At 35.5% G+C, this 21,631-nt stretch overlaps 5 protein-coding genes across 6 annotated transcripts in view; 3 read left to right on the top strand and 2 right to left on the bottom strand.

The window, feature by feature from the left end:
• Window positions 1-9,342, top strand: part of LOC103507057 — a 34,526-nt gene extending 25,184 nt beyond the window's left edge. The window contains exon 4 of the mRNA XM_008471497.1: window positions 9,310-9,342. Coding sequence (XP_008469719.1) covers window positions 9,310-9,342 — 33 coding nt within the window. The remainder of the gene's footprint in view (window positions 1-9,309) is intronic.
• LOC103507056 (cadherin-89D) overlaps window positions 1-11,648 on the bottom strand; it is a 63,503-nt gene extending 51,855 nt beyond the window's left edge. Inside the window, exon 1 of the mRNA XM_026822012.1 lies at window positions 11,447-11,648. The gene's annotated coding sequence lies outside the window, so the exon portion shown is untranslated. The remainder of the gene's footprint in view (window positions 1-11,446) is intronic.
• On the top strand, window positions 8,491-13,975 carry LOC103507048 (cytochrome c). Of its 2 annotated transcripts, none has more exons than XM_008471480.3 (4): window positions 8,491-8,609; window positions 9,310-9,383; window positions 12,732-12,873; window positions 13,067-13,975. In XM_008471480.3, exons 2-4 carry the CDS (start codon window positions 9,345-9,347, stop codon window positions 13,210-13,212), a joined length of 327 nt encoding a protein of 108 aa, XP_008469702.1. In that variant the 5' UTR covers window positions 8,491-8,609; window positions 9,310-9,344; the 3' UTR covers window positions 13,213-13,975. The 2 variants fall into 2 exon arrangements, with proteins under 2 accessions (XP_008469702.1, XP_008469703.1); XM_008471481.3 differs by lacking the exon at window positions 8,491-8,609 and adding an exon at window positions 8,806-8,937.
• Window positions 13,976-15,349: 1,374 nt separating this feature from the next.
• Window positions 15,350-21,631, top strand: part of LOC103507059 (DNA-directed RNA polymerase I subunit RPA2) — an 18,225-nt gene continuing 11,943 nt past the window's right edge. Inside the window, exons 1-4 of the mRNA XM_026822009.1 lie at window positions 15,350-15,565; window positions 19,840-19,974; window positions 20,320-20,514; window positions 21,211-21,450. Coding sequence (XP_026677810.1) covers window positions 15,476-15,565; window positions 19,840-19,974; window positions 20,320-20,514; window positions 21,211-21,450 — 660 coding nt within the window. The 5' untranslated portion in view covers window positions 15,350-15,475. The remainder of the gene's footprint in view (window positions 15,566-19,839; window positions 19,975-20,319; window positions 20,515-21,210; window positions 21,451-21,631) is intronic.
• LOC103507052 (nuclear cap-binding protein subunit 1) lies at window positions 16,883-19,655 on the bottom strand. The gene has a single exon (XM_008471488.3). It carries the CDS (start codon window positions 19,525-19,527, stop codon window positions 17,137-17,139), a length of 2,391 nt encoding a protein of 796 aa, XP_008469710.1. The 5' UTR covers window positions 19,528-19,655; the 3' UTR covers window positions 16,883-17,136.

Here is a 21,631-nt window from a genome sequence, read left to right on the forward strand (position 1 = left end):
GAGAGACAGGGGAAGACCAAGAATGAGATATATGGACAAAGTGAAACAGGATTTGAAAGAGAAGAAGTTGGAAGTTAGCCACGCCCAAAACCGAGGCGCATGGAAGAGGTTGATTCAAAACGTCGACCCCACTTGAGTGGGAAAATAAGAAGAAGAAGACAAAGCAAGAAAAAAGATTGCTTGGAAAAAAACAAGTTTAAGAATAGACAAACTGCAGTTGGTTTGTTGAATGAATGTATTCCGAATGAACCAACAGAACTATCCTCTGCAAGTTCTACATTACAAATGCAATATCCATGACTTCATTTATCTGGTGCAGTAACCATTTCATGTGGATCTGGACCTCGGGGTACTTTCAGCAGGTTTATGTTCCTGTTTTAATCTCTTCGAATCCGAATGACGTATGATTATGAGTGAATTATACAATAAATACGAAGACATCTATTAGAATCATACTTGATTCATACGGGGTGTTTAGATCAAACCTTCTTACTATGTATCTATATTCAGGCAACACCTTTGAACAGCCTGAAATGGAATTTGAATTGAACTTATCTCGCTACAAATATCTAATTTCATCTAGATATAGGTAAATAGTAAAGAATAACATACTTCGTAGAAACGCAAATACATATTTTTATCGTTGTTACGAGTAGGTATGGCGAAAAATTGTTTTATCAGTTGACACAATCATAACCGCCAAGTTTGTATGTCGGCGACGAAAGGTTTCAAGTGGACTTAGATTTTCAAAGAAGACCGCGATGGTGTTGAATTAAAAATTCAATGAGGACTTCGTTCTTAAACATCCTGTATATCAGATGTTCTTTGTCCTTGACTTTTGATTTAAAAGTTAACTGTTCTGGTTCTACCTATTTCCAGTTATATGTTTTCAATTGGAATTTTTGATGCTTCAGTTCGATGAATCCTCATAGATCGATACCTTTTCCATTGCTGTGTATATGTATGTATCTATTTATACCGATATATCTTTATGTATATTATTTATGAGGATAGGTTTTGCTGATGTTTTTCTAATAAGTGCATGGACGAATAAAAAGTATGTTTATAGGATACTTTGTTTATTTTTATGCATACCTATATATTGAATGAATATCTACCGTTATAGGGTCAGAATTTCATCAGAGGAACTTTGCACTTGATTCTAATTCGTATCTCAATGTTTCAGGAGGTCAATTTTATGTGAAATCTTCGCTAAACATGTATTAAATTAAATTTGTAAGTATTTTAAATGGTTTACTCCTATAGTGATATTAGTGATATAACATTTTAAAATATTCTCATAAAGAGGAACTTACACATCCAATTTAGTGACATTTAAAAAGTCTTTGAAAAAAAAAGAAAAAAAAAACGGTGAGAATCTTGAAAAATGATATGTACACAATACACATACATGTAAATAAATTTAGCCAACGTTTATCTGAGCCAGAAACCTGGTTAGTGTTTTACTCATAACACTAACCAATGGACCAGTCTTGCATAATCCTTCGTAGAAAATATTTTCAAAAGATGCCTTATATTACTGTGATGAAATCCATGTTTCGGTATGTTTCACATACAATGTTACCAACACTCTGCCATTGGCTTTCAAGATCCTTTCCTATGCGAGCACTGGCCAGTTAATATGCAGGAAGCATCTCAGTTGCATTAGACGAAACATGCGATTCCTTCTATAGACACGAGACATGACTGTATCTATCGCCATTAAAATGATTATATTTACGGGTTTATCAATTAAAAGTAATATCTACTCGCGGTGGCCGCTAGCGACGTCAGTTGCTTAGATTGAGGTGTTCCATATGCATGAAATTGCCTTTGAGTTTTGCACTCCTTGGATGCTTGCTAATATCTAGGTATGCGATGTGTATATTACTATCTGATGTTGTACGACACCTGATTCCATTTCATCAGAATGTGTTTCATTAATGACCAACCCAAGTATCATCATTGCTAGATACTCGTTTTTAGTCATGTCCTGAGCTGACCTCTTTGCTGGACAGTATAACATACCTATCTACATATTTTGATTCTGGTAGGTTGATTATTCTGGTAGGCAGCCTCATTCTCCCCTGGTACAATCTCGTGCTTTTCTCCCATATTTATTTATTGAAGATTTTAGATTTTATGGCACATTGTCTGTTGTCACTTTTAAAGTATAATGGTAGTAGGAGAACTTATTCTCTTAGCAAGCACTAAATAATCAGTAATAAGATGAATAATATGTATGCACATATTAGGTACATATTAATGACTCTGTTTAGGTTCATAGACCATAATGATCTTTATTGGTCTGAAGAATTTGTAACGATAACTGCTGACACTTAAGTAGTTAGGTACCTTTATGAGTGCATTGACCGTTCATCCACTATACATACTAGTTTGACATGTATTTCGTAGTGGAAACGTCAAATATTATAGTTTATCATATGGTCAGGTTGATAAGTGGTGCCAAATGAGCTTTTGGTTTTCACATATTTAGTGGAGATGTCAAATGTTTCAGTTTTCATGTATGATTAGTGGAGATGTCAAAGATTTCATTTTTTCATTTATGATTAGTGGAGATGTCAAATGTCCCATTTTATCTCGTGATTATTAGTGGAGATGTCCAATGTCCCATTTTATCTCATGATTATTAGTGGAGATGTCCAATGTCCCATTTTATCATATTAATAGTGGAGATGTCAACTATCCCAGATCATATTATTATTATATTATTTTGTTGTGGAGACGCCAAATATCCGAGACAGAAAAGAATGTAACGGTGCATACGTACTTGGCAAAGTTTCTATTCAGGATTTGTTTTTCTGTGATTGTAGAATTTTATCAGGTATGCACAGAAAAAAAAAAAAAGAAGAAAAAATATATTTTCTAACGCAGCATAGCGTAGGTATCTATCTGTTCATTGTACTCTCTAGTTGAGCAGAATAAAGAAGAATAATATAAATATGTATTGAAGAAGACGAAGCAAAAAGTAGAATAAGAAAGACTCAAGTATCAGAAACCAGTCTAAAGCGATTTATTGCCTGGGGTAGAAAAGTTTACATTAGTAGTACCTACCTAGGTAAAGTTACTTCAGTTGGGCTACTTTTTAGTAAGTTCATTTTTTACTTTTTATTTATATTGAAGAAAATACCAGTACAAAAACTCCGTGGATTGCGTGCTTATTGTAATTATCCGATTAACAGTTTTATCGCATAAAATACATGAAATGTTAGTGTATCTGTATCTGCGCTTACAATGTAACCTGTTAAAAAGTAGTTTATCTCACTCTAAAAAAAAGTTTAAGAATTCTGAAGGTGCAATTCTAATTTCTTCAGCTAAGAACAGAAAGATCTTCATTTTTTCCTCAGTTTTATTGACATTATAAAATCACACTCCATAAGATCTGTGGTATAATGAGTTAGCATGAAGTTTTATATAATCAGTATTGTAATTATGGCAATAAACCTGAGTCTTTTGTATTTGAGGTTTTTTCTGGTCTAGTTATGTAAGTAATTTAGGTATCTATATCTAATGTAGGTATACTAGGTACCTATAGTTAATGGTCCGCGTCCGCGATGCGTTTTCTACTCATCTTTAACTACCTAAAAATCCCATACCTTAGCTGGGACTGAACCCGCGCCTTCTTGTTTACCAGTCAGCTAATACGTCAGGTAGACAGGACCTACAGACAACTAGGTCTAAATGTTTTGGCAGCTATGATAAAGTGAGCAGAGCATCCTTGGTTTCATATTTATCTTACTAGGTACTTACTTTATGTGTCTTGTGATTTATAACCATTAATTTACCTCCCAGTAGTTCCAGGTGACTTCTTATTCACGAAGATCCACCAATAGTGTTTTTTTCTTCTTCTTCTTCTTCTTCTTCTTCTTCTTTTCTTCTTTTTAATTTAATTATTTTGACATAGATGTACACCGGTAAATAAATAAATAAAGAGGCATAGATCTATGTCTCAATGTCTCATTACCTACCGGTGTACTTTATATGAGATACACCTACTTATTGCCCATGTTATGACACTTATGACAGATGTTGTACTTGTTTCTTATCGCCGTAAGACTAAAGGTTGTCCGGTCCTACATAGGAGCAAAGGACTAGTTTCTTCGATCCAACCGTTTTCAAGTGAAAAACTTGATTCGTTGTTCCTTCTACCATGGGCTGGACGTATAAATCTTTTTCAGGCTGGTTTTGGACGTTTAATCAGGCGAGATAAATCGCTGTGAACTACTTCGAGGTTAAAATTTTAACTCAAAACCTCTTGGTCTAATATTTCAAACTACATTCTTAGGATATTCATAATTTAACCATTACCTACCAAAGTATGTGGACTACTAAATCGGTCTGAGACTGAGATAATTTTAACGATCATAATAAAATTACTGAAAATTGTTGGATGGCGACGCGACAGTAGCGGCGACAACTTGGTGATACAAATCTAGTAGGTATATATTTAAAGTTTATACTAAACCTAGATAGTTGGTGGGGCGGATTTTATCCCAAACAAATAAGGTTCGTTCTCGGAACGGCTGGCTTTCTCCTATCCTGTCTTCCTTCTTCGCTTTCGGAACGAAAAAAAACCCTAGAGGTTTTTTGACGATCAGTGATCATTTTGTAATTATTTATGTTCATAAATAAATTCACACAATTTCTGGGATATGTATTGTTACAATTTGAAAGGTGTAACATCTCTGTAAAACCGATACCTCGCATGAATTAGCTACCTGCTATTTCGTGATGCTAGGATTATCTCATTTGTACAGTGCTAATATCATTGATTCACATCAGTATAGCTACCTCCTACTATTTCTATCAAAGAGCTGCATTACAATCGTAGTCGTAAAGAAATTATACTGATAGATTAACTATTCTCTATTGCTGTTAGCAGTGTTAGCACTAATGCAGCTGTTGTATATTAAAACTTACTCATAATCCAGACTTAATTCTTTATGAGACTTTAATGAGGTACGAACAACATGAGAGAGCTTAACATAAAAGATTTGAGATGTACCTACATAATAATACAAGTAGGTAAAAGAAGTACAGTCATAGGTAATGTAGGTAGGTACTAGTAGTTAAGTATGAGTAAGATTAAACTAATTTATTCAACTTTGCCATGTAGGCAGGTATATTTCCACGTATGTCAGAAACACGGATCACACGCGTATCTCATAAAACATTAAATTGTTGTACATTACACTTGTGTACAGTTGGTTGTAACAAGTTGTCATAACGTCGACTTATATAAAGGTTAATTTTATGATATGATTTATCCTCCTATTTGAAACTCTGTAGGTATACCGGATTACTGGCATAAAACTTGGGAGTATGGGTGTTGCCAGTGTTGAGGTTAGGTTTTAAGTAGATAACAGTTTTTTTTTTCAAACGTATGATAGGGAGGGAGGGAGAGAGAGTATAAAGATAGAGGAGAGAGAGAGAGAGAGGATTTATGAAAAAAGCTATAAATATAGATTTATATCAACTCTGTAGATTGAATAGTCAACAAATTGGAAAGCTTTTCACCAGCCTAGTTATAACTTGGAGTGTAGCGCGTCTGCCTTATGTAAGCGCTAGGTCGCAGGATCGATTCTCGCCCGGGGCTGATTTTATCCTAAACAAATGAGGTTTGTTCTCGGAACGGCTGACTTTCTCTTATCCTGTCTCTTCACTTTCGGGACGATTAGACCTTGGCAGTTAGTTGAAGTCCCCTCTATGAAATCTCTTGAAAAAAAAAAAAAAATGTAATCGGTAAGTACATGATTATTTATTATGAAATTATTAAAGACCTAATTAGATGATTCTATGTACTCGTATGTCTTATGCAATCTATAAATGATGGCTTGGAATCAAATTATTACTCCGAAAACAGCCTTGTAGTCTGAATAAAGGCAGAACCTCAATACTGGTCTAGTTATTATTTTTCTTGGCCGTGTGACAAACAAAAAACATCGCATGAAAAGTCCAAGTACAGCTAGTCATCAAGGTGGTAAACTCTTGAGACTGAAGACATAATTAGGTACATTTTTATGTGTCTTAAATCAGAGTTCTGTCAAGTAAAAAAATAAGGAAAGTAAAAAAAAAAATTGAAGAAGAAAATATGAGGTGACAATATGACGAAGGAATTATGAAAACTCCTTAGAGTCCTACTCAAGTGTAATGCCAGCCACTCACTATCAGGTAGACCTGACAGGTGGACACACTCATTATCAGGTAGACCTGACAGGTGCGGCTAAAAAGATCCGTCTGTCAGGTCTATACCTGATACCTACCTGATAATGAGTGGCTGGCCCAAGTATCAGTAAACCAACAAACCCATAATGATGATAGGATGAGGAGAAAAGTGAAATTTAAGCGTGGGACGATAGAGAGAAGTGAAGACTGCAAGGAAATGGAAATTGCATTCCGCCTAAGCTCATCATATTTCACCTGGTTTGAAAGTAGGTTTATGGACAACATCAAAACACTCCTAACAGTCCATTCCTTGACAAGACCTGAGGTTTAATCTTCGAGAAACAAGATTTCCATTAAAATCTATCTATACAGACGACTTTCAGATCTTGGTTTATCCTCAACAGGTCAGGGTCGAGCCAAAGATACACCAGGTCAGCGGAAGGCAGAACTTACACCTATGCCTTATTCAGATGTTCGCAGATATCGGATTGACTTATTTGATCTTCGGACATGATGGGCAGTCTGGGGAATTGGTGAAAGTAGAATCAGAAATACATTTTCTGAATTATGATGGTTTTTTTTCTACATAGGTACCTACCTACCCTACACAAATTTATAAAAATGAAAAGAAAAAAAATCTCTCCTAAAATGAGGAAAAAATATGAAAAAGAATGCAATCTTTTAAAATACACACATATTAGTCTTTGTCAGGGAAAAAATACTTCGTTATTTCAATTTATTATTAGTTGGTTAGGTATCTGTCATGCCTGCGAGGCATGAAAGAAACCAAATCATAACACATTTCCGAAAATCCACAAAAAATGAGATTAATTAATGAAATAGTGATAATAAGGTCTATCTCTAGATCTAGAATATCTATACATTTATGTACCATATCTACAGCACCAAGGCAAGAGAACGCTAATATTAAATACCTACCTCGTTATTAGATACCTTCCTAAAATGCACCCGAAAATTGTTCTTAAAGAAATACCTAAGTCCTGACTAATAATAATTGTTCAAGTTGACACAGTACTTATCTACAAACAAACATGGCTAGATACTTTCTTTTGTAATGTCTTTCCCTATTTTTTTCTGTCAAAACGGTTTAAAACTTTATACTCAGTGAAGCCGAAACTTGACTTTTTTTTAATATGGACGGTGTAAGAATCACCAGAATATTTGGAAAAGGACGACAAGAAATTTTATTTTAACATTTCGCTAGAACGTCTCAGCAAAAGAAGTCATATCATATACTGTTCGCTGCATTCTGAAGGCCAAGTTCCATCCTGTACTAATCGCACTATGATGCATAATAAAAACCATACATTCATCATTACTGGTATTTATGACCGATGAAATTGCAAACTACATTTTAATCAACAGTGCGAGGGCAATTGCCACTTCTGCAGTTACTTCCTGAGATTCCCCGGAGATAAAATTCATTACCATTTCATATGAGGAATCATCAGCATCATCATCATCATGACGAATTTGTTCGCTACTCGACTTTACCACCGAAGTGATAACATGTTACGTTTACGTAATGCTTTCTTCTAGTTCCCAACAGAGTAGCATGTCACACACTTTACCACAGAAGTAGTAAACTGTGCTTTTTCAGTAGATCGACAAATGAAAATTGAATTTTCGACCTTTTAAATTTACTTTTTCGGAGTTTTGACTTCAGATTTGGATTTTTCACAATTTTTTACGTAGGAATCGACCTTTTATTCATAATTTTTACCCAACTGATTTTTAAAAATTTCAGCCAGTCAGATGGCTTAGGTAAACCGAGTTTAAAACTTAAACGAAGTTTAAACTCACTTTGTGGCCCCCTGCCTAAGAGATTTATACGCCACAGACCAAATAGCCGTTTTCAGGTAGTTGAAGTAAGAGAATATTATTCCTTTAGATATGAATAATGAGCTTGAGACCTAGGTCTGTTAAGCTGTGTCCACAGATAGTCGATAGCGATACCAGAGATACAAAATACATAATAGTTAGCACACGTTATGTTATTACTGTTATTAGCTTATTAGTGGATGTGTCAAAAGTACAAATCACGAAGTTTCCAAGATATGATAACTTGCGCCTGTTAATTACACCGTCAACTATGCAATACGCTTCACATTTAGAAATTTCATTTCACAAATTTCCTTTGACGGAACTTAACAGATGGAAGGAACTTATGGAACACTTTTAACAGCTTACTCCGCCAGCCGCATGAAAGTTTTAGAGGGGAGTTAGCGCTAGTGTAGTCATCATTTGTTCCTCCCATAAATTTTACTTCATTTGACGTCACCATTGAAATTGGTGGCAATCGTGTATCGATTTGAAAAATTTTCACTCTTTTCGTCCGTGTTCTTGAAACTTCCCGAGTGTTCCGGAGGATAATAAATTTTAAATCAATTTTATTTTCCCTGGTAAGTTTTCTTTTGATCGGTAAGTTTATTAAGTTTACAGCTCTCCTTTCAAGTTCTAAAGCACTGTTCATTGCCCGGGCTTGAAGCGTTCCTCGCCAATTTACACCACACTGTTTTCTGGGCTGGGATAGGATTCCCCAAAGTACAACCCATTAACCTTGCCCAATGACTTACAGACCTACTTATTAATTTATCTTATCAGTTTCCCAAATCCCGTGTGCAGTTTTATCTCAAGACAGTGTGTTATCATTAAAATCTTTTGATCAGTTGTAAAACGATCTGATAGCAGTGTTAACCTTTGTACTTATACTCATCCACCCAAACCCAGGTAATGTACTTTGCTTGGCCTACATTGCCTACATTATTAAAGGGTGTTCCTAAACTGAATTTCTCTTGCATATTTTAAACTTACTTGAAATAATTTAGGTAATTAGTCTCTTTTAACCAGAAAAAATTTGTCTTTCCCTTGAATCTGGACTGTTGGTCTCACAAGCACAGATATTGCATCAGATTATGAATACTTAGGGCAATTAAATTTAATTTTTACACTTTGAAAAATTTCTGACTCATTTGTATCTTCTTGATAGGTAAGATATTACTTTTGAAATAATTTTCACTGTGGACTGTTCAAGGACATTTTTGCAATTTAATGACTACAATTAATACTGTGATTAACTCTAGTTTTCTTTATGTGTTTCAGTGTAAAGTTCCTGTAAATACCTCTTATCTCTAATCATGGGTGTACCTGCTGGAGATTCTGAAAAGGGAAAGAAGGTAGGGTAATTATGAGTAGTGTAAAAGTGTAATTTACCATAAAGTAAGTAGATACTTTATTGGTACTGGTCATTTTATTTTTGGTGAAAAAGTGGTCGTATAAAAGGTCCTTGACTCATGAAAGATTTGTTATATAACCATGTTTCTTCACCATTGACCTTGATTTTTAGTACCTAGTATTTCATATTCACTTGAAGTTTTTTTTTTTTTTTTTAATTAGGTACCTAAGTAATAATTTTAGGTTTAACCAGGTTGATTAATTGAAATTTAACATCACCAATAAAGTGTCCTTCAGTTAATTTGGGTTTCCTAACACATTAAAAAAAAAAAAAAAAAAAAAAAAAATGAAAGTTAAGCATGTCACAAACTGAACTGCTGTAAATGTAAAACTCATCTTATCACAGGTAGGTACCTACAAGATTTCCTGTAGGTCCCATCATTATTAATCAACGTACGTCCATCATTATTAATCGACGTAGAAAACTATCAAATGCTTTAGACCTGTATTTTGAAAATTACCAACTGTTTGTGACCTATATTTTTAGAAAACTACCAAGTGTTTGTGACCTATATTTTTAGAGAACTACCAAGTGTTTGTGACCTCTATTTTTAGAGAACTGTGTTTGTGACCTATATTTTTAGAAAACTACCAAGTGATTGTGACCTATCTTTTTTAGAGAACTATCAAGTGTTTGTGACCTATATTTTTAGAGAACTACCAAGTGTTTGTGACCTATATTTTTAGATAAAGTTCTAGTAGTTCTACAAAGTGTTCTGCCTTTAAAATGATTAAAATCGTTCTAGTAAATCTCAAAGTGATCTTATTTCCAATGACATGTGACATCTTGCTGACAGTTTTAATCACCAAGCTTATAACCTAGGTCAAAAAGCAGTGTCACAAGTGTAACAAGGTCTAACGCCTTTACTACTTGAAATTTGCATACTTATCAAGTTACGAAGTAAAGAGTTTTGTTGCATGCAGATGATTAAACATGCGAAATCTGTATCTTGATGTTCGCATTGATACCGCCATGTATGGTTTACTTCTTCCACAATTCTATACAAACTATACTACGCCTCGGGTGTTTTTGAATTCTTCGTTTCCTCGTATTTGGACTTTCTTGAAGCCTTTTTTTATGAGAAACTTGATTAATCGAACGGAAACTGGTCTATCTAGAACTCGTATTTTACCTACACGTATGTTTTTTTTTTTTTTTTTTTTTTTTTTTTTTTTTTTTTTTTTTTTTTTTTTGGGTATCGAATACCTTGTGGACAAAACCGTTTGTATTTGTATCCCAATACCTGCCTCGGTGGTGTAGTGGTCAAGGCGCGCCTGGTAAATAGGAGGGCGTGATTTCAATCCCAGCCGAGGTATGGAATTTTATCCTCAATATAATTTGAGAATTTGACCACAATAATAAATAATAGTAGTAGCCTACTTCTGGAGTAAAGGGACTTTTCAGTCCTGTGCGAGCAGTATAAATAAGCACTATTATTATTAAACTTGGACACTCTTTTGTTCCTTTATCGTACGACTATCTTCGTTCAGGTATGAAATTACGCATGTTATCTTAAAATCGGATTGATGTTGATGGTAAATGGTTTGAGGAATACTACCCATTATGCTTTTTCAGATGCCATCACTACCTATCAAAGCTGTCTAGATAGCTACTGTAGGAAATGAGGAGAGAGAGAGAGAGAGAGAGAGAGAGAGAGACGGGAGTAAATATGTAACTTCAGTGGATGTGACCAAAGTACGAATCCATCATATTTTCTATCTTCGGATGAGCAAAGAAGAAAGAGGGGGAGAAAATACATGTAAATAAAGTTCCGGGTATTCTAATTCCAATAAAGGTGTGAGAAGAGAGATCAAAAGAAGGGTAGGAAAACGGATATTCAATATGATAGATAAATACCTGTGTAGAAAAATGTTTGGTTTTGTCGTTAGATATTGGGCTGAAAAATGTTTGGTTGAATTTTAGAGTGCTTCTTTTAATAATTGGTTGTGGATGTTTTCACTAAATGAAAGAAGAGAAACTATAGAAAAATGTAAAACAACTTACCACAGTGAAAAATCTAAGAACAAAATAACCAATCAGAAGAATCTAGACATCAGCAGATCAGATCTCCATAACGTCCGTTTACGTCCGTGAAAGCACAAATATAAATTATTAAACAATTAGAAAAAAGACCTTTTGTTATTAATAGACAGATATACCTACTTCACACGAAAGCTTCACTTTCAAGATATGATTATATAGCTCACACACGAATCACTTTTTACTTATTCAAAAAACGAAATTCTTCCAAATCGTGAATAATCCTTAAAAAATACACAAGAAACTGTTAGGAAAAAAACTATCTCCTCGACAAAAATACACAAGACGATAAAAAAAAAAACCTAATCAATTCACTCACTGAAACAATAAACGCGATTTCAAGCGAAGAACCGTACACTTTGCCGTCTGTAATGCTAATGTTGAATGTTCTGGTTTCTGGTTCCAATCTTCTGGAACTTCTGGACTGGTCAGATGGCTTCAGAAGTGATAGGCAGTAAAAAAAAAAAATCAATTTAAGTTGGATGAACCAAATTCGTGTACAGCCTTCGTAACATCTCTAGGTACCTTTCTTTTTATCTCTTACTTTTTTCTTAGGAGCCTATTATACATAAGTTCCAAGTTGTAATAGGTAGGTACTTAGAATGGAATAGTTCTAGGTACCTTTCTTTTTATCTTTTATCTCTTACTTTTTCTTAGGAGCCTATTATACATAAGTTCCAAGTTGTAATAGGTAGGTAGGTACTTAGAATGGAATAGTTAATGACTTTAGTCGATAAGTTCCTACCTACTTAGGAAGCTATAGCTACTTATTTCTGCGAGGTATTGACTAGAAATGTAGTCTGCTACGTAATAATAATTTTATTATTTCAATCAGCAGATTGTATGTACTTCTTTTGTTTCCTTTCTTTATTACCGAAGTTAGCTGTAACAGTCATCTTTATGTCTTCACATTGTGAGATAATACCTACCTAGATAGATAGACTTATTATTTATCTCTGTAACAAGTACCTATCTCCCTATTTAGGAATAATAAAATTGAGGAGCACGGTAGCGCTCTGCCCCGCTATGGCCTCAAAGTTAGTTTAAACTCGGTTTTTATCTCTTGGATAGAGCAGTTGCGCTGACTCAGGTGATGTTTCAAAGTCAAAGAGCAGAAAAAATGAGGAACTAGGTAGGAATTTTTTCTTTTTCTTCTACGACTTCTCTAGAGCCTGAGATAAATCCATTTAAAAAATACCGGTAAATCTTGAACTCTGACGTCACGGCATACGCTCCCGTACGCAATGACGTCTTCGTAATGAAATGTGCCCAGTGCCATACCATTGAAGCTGGTGGTGCCCACAAAGTAGGACCCAACCTGCATGGTCTCATTGGAAGAAAAACTGGTCAAGCCCCAGGATTCAGCTACACGGAGGCTAACATCAAGAAAGGTAAATAGAAAATACATCACACTAGTAGGCATTTAACAGGGAAAATTCCATTTGAATATTCTTGACCTCCCTTCGTAATGAGAGAAGAAAAAAATACATAGTAATTGCCAATTATGATTATGGTTAATTTAGGATTTTAGCCTATAAAAGGTATTATAGGAAATGCCTAAAAACTTGTTCTTCTTTATTTCAGGTATCACATGGAACAAAGATACCTTGTTTGAATACCTAGAGAACCCCAAGAAATACATCCCAGGAACAAAAATGATCTTTGCCGGTATCAAGAAACCCCAGGAGAGAGGAGACCTGATAGCCTACCTAGAACAAGCTTCCAAGTAAATGTTGCACAAGAGAATTCCTATTTGACTTGAATGTCATTTTGACTTGATGTTACATATTAAATATGTAACATCAAAAATAAAATAGTGATAATGTCTGTATAACTGTGTTTTACTGTTGAAATCAGAGGAACTCATGAAATCTTTGGCAAAACTTTGAGGTTCATAGCTGAAACATTTTTACCATGTAAATACTTACTCTACTACTTGCCTATATTGTTGAGATCAATGTCATAGGTTAGTTTTCAACCTTGGGTATCTTAATATTGGGTTCCTTTGAATTTCAAGAGTGAAGCACAGCTTGATGAACTTTCTAAAAGTTGTCTGGATAGAGCATATTATTTTAATTCAAATTATTTTCTTTAATATACAATGCAATGGATTTAAAATCTCAATTTATATCTTAGATGAAGGTTTGAAGTAACCTTGCTTTCTAGAGTTCAAAGTAGACCCATGGTAAACTGATTGATAAAAGCTGTTGATCTCTCAAGAGTTTGGCTGCTTGTATCATAATTTATCAATGTAAAATTTCTTCTGCCAATATTTTCATCACTTGTCCAGTTAAATTATTGCATAAAATTGGTGCTGATGGTAACTTTCTGAAGTGGTGCAATATTACAAAACCCCACTTCTAATACCTATCAGAATACCAGTTTGCCTATTAATGCCCTTTTAGATCAATTTAGAATTGCCAAAGCTGAAAAGATTAGAGAATGTCATTTTCTCACATGAATAAAAGCTAATTCAATGTTGTTTCAGTTAGATCTTCTTTGTGTTTATTTTACCCTAGCAACTGATATTTTTCATATTTCTTATAGATACAAGTTTGAAAACTAAATTCATTGACCCCAAGGAGTACAGCGGTCTCATTTAAAAGGCATTTCGAGTTTCTTGCCCAAGCACAGATGCATGAAAAACGTCGAAAATTATCTAATGAGGCCTAGGGATGAGTATCTACCTGTTAGCCAAATATTAGGTCACACGTCACACAGGAAGGCACTATAGGCACTTCATTGACGAGTGATAACACTGACAACAGAACATAAGTATGACGAGCCAAGGTTACTCCAATACTTATCAATTGGCTATGTATTGCACTTGGAGTCCAATACTGAATTAAGTAATAATGCGTACTTGGACTTCAATTTCAGTGCTGTATTCATAATTTTATGATTGAGTCTTAAATGAAGACTCTTGATTCGACCAATATGTTTGGTATTTCCAATCAGAGGAATTCTCTACATACACCACTGGTTTCTAAATAAATAGTTCAGTTCCGAAGTTCAACATTTTTGCTGTTGCATAACAAGCGTAACGTAAATACGAATGCTTAGTTTTCAGACTTCCTCATTTTATGAGTAAGACCCATCCCACATTGAACGCGTAGAGGCGCGTATTCGGATTCAAAACCAAACCTATGGATATGATACATAGTCTACAGAGGGTCACTATCATTTTCATAGGATTGGTTTTGCTGCCGACTACGCGCTACTCAAAGTCGCGCGTCTACGCGTGCAGCGTGAGTTCAGCCTAATAGGAAAAAAAGAAAATGATGGAAAGTAAAAAGTACCGTATAGTAAAGACTTTACACATAAGAAGAGGTTTGGTAAGTCGACATATCTTGATCGTCATCCGTTTTTGGCCCATACTTTGTTTCGTAAGCGTAACATATCGAAGCATAGAACGTAAGTATTTGCTTCACAAGCAAATACATAGTTCACGTATGCACGTGTATAGGTAAGTAATTAATGAGATAAATTTATGGGTCACAGTGGGTGACACATTTGGCACTAATTCAAAACGTGTCGCAAAAAATATACAAGGGTATACACACGTAGGTAGGTAGTTAGAAATACCTAGTTTGTAATGAAGTAGATAGGTACATCTACATACATGCCTACATAATGCATGATATAGGCAAAATAGGCGGATGAGATAAATAGACTGATGGGAGTCGGTAAGAGCAAAGGTTTTTGGTGGAATGAAAAAAAAAAAAACGTGTTTTCGTACGATTGCAAGTAGGTACCTATTCAGAGCAGAAGGTGTCAGAACTTCTTGATCAGCCTATAAGAGGAAGTGAGAATATGGGGAAGTAAAAAAGCCATGCTTTCATCTTTTGAGGTTAGGCACGAAAATTCAAAATATTCAAATTGAAAATCTGACCAGGAATCAGGGTTTTTGAGTGTTTCAGGGAACTTTTTACCCTTTTTCCAGTGAACTTGAGACATATCCATGAAGTGTTATTAGTTTTCAAAGTCCTCAAAATGATCCTGAATCAAAACACACTGTCGGCACCAAGCTTGAAGAATCTTACGGACAAAAACTTTGGGAAACCTCCAGACAAGCAGAATGAGGTAAATTCATTATTCATTCTATTGGTTTTTGGCATGCTCTAGATCAGATGGTTTGGACATATTCCAGTCCAATCCAAATCTCCAAATACTTGGCTCGTTTAGTAGGTACAAGGCAATTACACTTTCAAAATTAAATTTCATTTGTAAGGCAGGTTAAAATGCCCATGCATGGTTGCACCTGAGAGCAACCTAGGACACATTTTGTTCTTATTTGAACTCATCAGCTATATATAGCTCTGCAGGTACTGGCAAGGAATTTGGAAGTGATATTAAGGAGCGCAGTAGTGCTCTGCCCCACCAAGTCAAGAAAGTTTGACCGCTTTATACTTGTGGGGTATGAGAAAGTCAGAAACCAAGAACCTGTGAATAAATGTAGTGTCCACACAAGGCTTATACTATAAGAGACTGCCACAGGCCCATACCATGATCCTGATAAATTGTGGCCTTTATACCTTACCTGTGGTGCTCTATTACATTCACTAGAGTACTAGACCATTGAATATAATCAAACTTAGTTTAGTGCAGACCTCACATGGTTTGTAAAAAAAAAAAAAAAAAAAAAAAAAAAAAATGTAATGGGGGGGAGAAAAAAAACGGGAAGGGGGGCGTGGAAAAAAAAAAAAAAAAAAAAAATGAATTGTAATGTGTGCGAGAGACATGCTTTGTCAATTACCTTTTTTTGAAACTTGTGTAGCATGGGGGCCCCCAAATAAGCTAAAAATATCTGCAAATTTGGAGCATCCACCTTCCCCCTGTCAATCAGTTATTGACCCAGGGGCCCCACCCTCATGCTTTTTTTGCTCCTAAGTATAGTATGTACTATACTAGAAGTATTGGCCTATAATTTGGAGCATATCTATACTCCCCTGTTCATGTTCATATTCTTGGGTCTAGTTGAAATCCTGGACATGGGCCTGCCCCCAGGCAAAACCTTGTGGGGCCGCAAAAATAGAGATATTCATATTACTGAAACTTTGATAATCAATTTAGTTCCTCAGAGTAAAAATTCCACATTACCTATATTCATAAGGACTAAAAATACCTAAGTAGTTTACTTGGCAGTTGACACATATCTATTTTCTCCTTACACTCATATTTGAATAGGCTGCTTATAATTATCATCAAATAAGACAACACTGATTTGAGTAATGTACAGAAATGAAAGTATTTTATTTTTATTAGGTAGAATAGATGCTTTTAACAAAATAAAGAAATAAACATAAATATAAAATATTTATTGAAATAAATAAGTGAACTTTTGTTTCCACAACAAAACAAAAATATGAAGAATTCAAAGAAATTGCATTATTTCAGCATACCTATTACCTACTTATGTCACATTATGATCATATTTACAGGGGGGTTACCATTTCAAATTCCAGGTGCATATCTTAATTAATGATAGCATTTTTGTCACATTGTTTCAAAAGATAGGACTGCATGGTTCAAAACATATTTTCCACCAAACCTTTTTTTTTTCACCCATAGGTACATACCCAATCCAAGTTTTCATGTACACACTTACAAAAATAAATATTAGAAATAAAATAAATTCAATAAGATTTACAAATTTAAGCATTGAGTGCAAGGAATTGATGAAATACATCCAATATATGGGGTTCCAAGTCCTGAGTGAACAACAGAGTTTCCAGAGTACTTGAGTATTTCTGAACTTGTTCGTGATGAGCAAGAAGTACTTGTTGAAGCCTCCCAATAGTCCACTTGTACCAATGAGTGTTGAAATCAACCCCATCTGTGTCACATCTCACCAAATGTTCTGACAATATCATGATGAACCTTTGGAAAATAATGAGGAACAAATTTTTCTGATCAGCCTGTGCTGCTTCTAGTTTTTCTTCAATTTTTTCCACAACTTCTTCAGATATTTTTTCTTCATTCTTCTTGCCTCCTTCACCATCACTTTCTTCTTCACTTTCAGATGAAACATGTTTTAGACGTTCTTTTGCATCTAGTAATTCTTTTCCAACTCTGTTCACATATTTTGACATTTTCTTGATTGTAAGATGCAAAATTTCCCAAACATAAAGCTTGGTGAATTCTGGCTGCATTTCCTTTGAGAAAATCCAGTTAGCAACAGAAGAACAGTGGAGGAGTTGTGTTTTCAACATTTTGTCAATGAGAACAGCCATCATTTGTTGATGATCATGCCACAGTTCAAACAAACTTTTCAAAACATAACTCTGAGATTCTTCTGTATGTCCAATGTGTTCTTTCAAGACTTTGTAAAATTTAGATAAAGCAGCAAAAGAATGAGAAAATGACTTGCTTCCAAGATATAGAAGAACTTGGGTGAAAACATCAATTTTCAGTGGATTGATTGGGTCTGCACCATCTTCATCCATACTTGAAGAAGGAATCTTGTTCAGAATAGCCATGATTTCATTTGGAGAACTTTGTTTCTTCTTGATTGCATTGATTAGCTCCTGTGCATATACAAAGCCAGGCAAATGTTCTCCTCCCTCTTGGTTGTATTTGAAATGAGGCTCTGGTTTAAGTGGCAATAGAGGAGCAAACTGTGGTGGTACAATCTCTTTAATTCTTTGATGATAAGAAAGTCTGACACACTTGTTCAAAACTTCATGAATGAACTTTGGTTTTGGATGTTCTAGGTCAAGTTTTAGAGCAGATTCCCAGTCTTCCCAGCTCCACTGAAACTGAAAGTTACTCAAGTGATAGGCAAACCATGCAACAAATCTGTCAAAGCAAGCAGTGTTCATGCTTTCAATTCTCATGAATAAAATCACAGTTGCTTGAGCCAACACTTGAGGCATAGTGTCAGGTTTCATCTTACATAATTCAATCAGAACAGAGCCATAAAATATCTCTAGATATTTTGGAGTAGGCAATCTGAACAATTCACCAAATATGATTTCAACAATACAATATTCTAGAGGAATCTTCATGTTATATTTCAAAAGCTGTGTAGCACAATCCTTTCTCTCAAAATAATTCATTTCAATGATTTGCAACAAATGTTCCTCAATCAGGAATCTTTCAATAGAGTGAGCTCCTGGCAATGGAGAAATTGAGGGTTCCTCAGGGCAATCAGTGTAATCAAACATACGGAACACCACAGAGGGCATCGGGTAAATCAAACTGTCATGATGTGGTGGCAATATGATATTGGGTAAATTATGCTGCAAAGCTACAGACAAACGAGAATCAAAAACAGTGTAGGGTCGGTAAATATGATGATCAGTCCAGTTGTCTTGACGTAACTTGACAATCTGTGCCCACAAACAATCCAAGTACTCTTCTTGTGGGTGAGGCTTATCACTCGACCATACTTGTAGGGCAGCTACATGTTTCTTGGATCTCTTATTCAAATACAATTCAATGTTTAATAAGAGCAAAGCTAGAGCTTGTTCCTTTTTCTCATACAGTTCTCTGCCCACCCAAGGTAAACAAGATAGAACTGCATACACATACCAATCTTTACGTACATTGGGTACACCATCTTCTTTTGATGCATCCAACATATTTTCAAGCAGTTGAAGCAATGAATTGGTAGAAATTACATGACAGTTGACCAAATCAGCAAGAAATCGTAAAGCATATCTTGCTGCATTCCATTGACAGTTCTTCAATGCATCCTTGAATGTTTTCACCATAAGCTCAACAAACTCTCCTCCAAAGTTGTAGTTCTTAGCATTCAGTAAGCCAACCAGTGTTGTGTAGATGCAACATTTCTCTGGATATTTTGTCGCACAATCCGTCAGAATTCTTAAAATTTTAACACGATAAGTAGCCAAGTCTGTTTCCAGAACTTTAGCTAATCCATCTAAATGACTTTCCAATGAAGTTGTGCTTCTTTCACCCACCTTGACAATGAGAACTTCGAATCGGTCTTCAAGTTCTTGATTTTCTGGTACACGCCTACGTTTCTTGTAAGCTCTTTCATACCCATCATCTTCTTCGTGAGGTCTTCGTCTATTACTCATGATTATCTCTGGAAAAACAGCACTTGGTATTTATTTAAATTTGTTCTTTTCACTTTGAGTCGCAATTTCCTTCAAAAAGTGAAGAAAAAATTTGCCATTTCGCATTTCGATCCGGAATCCGGATCCGTTTGTTTACAAACACAACTCATGAAAATTTTGTGCTCGTTGAAAAAAGAAACGTTCAAAAAAGTTCCTCAACATTTTGCAAGTACAGAGTGAAACAAAAGTTACGCAACATCTTTTTAATCAATTTTCATTCCTATTTTTATAAGTCCATGAAGATTAAATAAATTACCCATTTTTCTGTTTCAGTTCTTACTAACTTTAGGAGCACCTCACATAGCATCCTTTGATTTTATGCTTGATGAAGGTTTGGATCTGGCTGTTGAAGACATTGCTCCTATAGAATTTGAAATCTATGGAAAAACTTTGAAATTGAACATAGTGGTAAGCCCGGATTGAACAACCACCTTCTTTCTTTAACCCAAAACAGGATATTCGGAAGTAAGAAAAAACAGTATTTTGTGCTCGGTTGTATCTCGGTACCAAAGTTTGCCTCAGGCGGGAATCTGAGGCTTAGGTGTAGGGCGAACAGCTCCAAAAGATGGCTTAAGCTTATACGAATCTAGCGCGTACAAGGCAAACGCGCTACCCTCCAAGCTAACCAGACTAACTGACCCATAATGCTTGCAAAGTAACAATAATAATGTTCATTTCCCCCCTGGGGTACATGACAAAGTCGAGCCCCTTTTAACATAAATTTATTAACACACTTTTCCCCTTTGTTTCCAGAAAGCAGCAATTTCCGAGCCCAAAGTCCCCGCGGGTCCTGTTGGTATCCACTTTAATAAGTACTATCCTACTGAGGCGAGACAGACTAGAAGTGTCTACAGTGGTCCATTCAATGTAACTGTGGCGTGGAGTTGGGATGGCAAGGCAGGAGGCACGTTCACCAAGGAAGTCGGACGTGTGCCTATCATGCTCAAGGTTTGTAGAGCCCTACAACATTTTTTATTTATAAAATAGTGTTTCACTACCGTTTTTATTTCGTAGGAATGAAACAACTGCTACATTAGACTCTTGTGGTCTGTGTCATAGCATGCCCATCCTGTCCTTAGTATGCCTCTCATCAGATGGGCGAGTATAGGATAAACCCATTAACAGAACAAGCTCAAATTGATTAAATTTTTCACTTCAGAATCCCGATTTTTCGTTTTGTAAACTTCACATACATACGTCACGAAAACATCGCTAGATTACCATACCTAGGTCATTCTCCGTTATTAACGTTTGTGGACTGGGGATTCGTTACACACGGCAAGTCCTTTCTATAAATTGCGCGCGATGGATTTTGAAACAGAGCCACAAAATGCACTGAGTCCGTCCACTATGCACACAAAATGCACTACATATTAAACTTTGTTCCACTACCTAAGCTCTTCTGGGCTTTCAACATAGCAACGAGTGTCCATGACAGAGTAAGTAGTCTATTTTTTTTTTTTTTTTTCCAAGTACACTATTTTTAACGATATTGAACAAAAATAATTAATATAAACAATAGAACAGGGGGAAAAGGTAATATTTAATGTTCATCAAATTTAAGAATATTTAAAAAATAATGTCTTTCAAAGTTTAGATTGATTAATGATTAAATTAATGTAATGATTTATCTCTCTTTTTCAGTCCAAACGCTGTCATCTCAGAAACCTGACTCCCGCTCAACTGATAGAGAGGGGGGAACATCCAGACGAATGGGGAGGGTATTTCATCGTAGGAGGTCACGAGAAGTTGGTGCGATTGTTGATTAACAACAGGAGAAATCATCCCATAGCTATAAAGCGGAATGCATGGAAGAATCGAGGTCTCCTGTTTTCGGATCTGGGAGTTTATATCCGATCCGTCAAGAGAGATGAATCAGCCACGGTGAGTACACGGGTTTGGTCTGGCTAGGGGACATTAAACAGAGAGAAGACTAGCGTCTGGCTGTGGGACTATAAACAGGGAGGAGAACAGCTAACCCTAACCATCCGTTCAGGATAAAATGCGCCCTGGGCGGGAATCGAACCCGCAGCCTAGCGCTTACAAGGCAGACGCGTTACCAACC

The sequence above is a fragment of the Diaphorina citri genome, unplaced genomic scaffold, assembly GCF_000475195.1.
Source record: "Diaphorina citri unplaced genomic scaffold, Diaci psyllid genome assembly version 1.1 scaffold284, whole genome shotgun sequence".
In the NCBI taxonomy this organism is placed as follows: Eukaryota; Metazoa; Arthropoda; class Insecta; order Hemiptera; family Psyllidae; genus Diaphorina; species Diaphorina citri.

What these genes read in the sequence shown, in the direction of transcription:
- LOC103507048 (XM_008471480.3), top strand. Translation starts at nt 9,345, where the DNA reads ATGGGTGTACCTGCTGGAGATTCTGAAAAGGGAAAGAAG. An exon ending in ATTCTGAAAAGGGAAAGAAG is followed by an intron (nt 9,384 to 12,731) that starts GTAGGGTAATTA and finishes GTACGCAATGAC; the next exon opens with GTCTTCGTAATGAAATGTGC. An exon ending in GGAGGCTAACATCAAGAAAG is followed by an intron (nt 12,874 to 13,066) that starts GTAAATAGAAAA and finishes TCTTTATTTCAG; the next exon opens with GTATCACATGGAACAAAGAT.
- LOC103507052 (XM_008471488.3), bottom strand. Translation starts at nt 19,527, where the DNA reads ATGAGTAATAGACGAAGACCTCACGAAGAAGATGATGGGTATGAAAGA.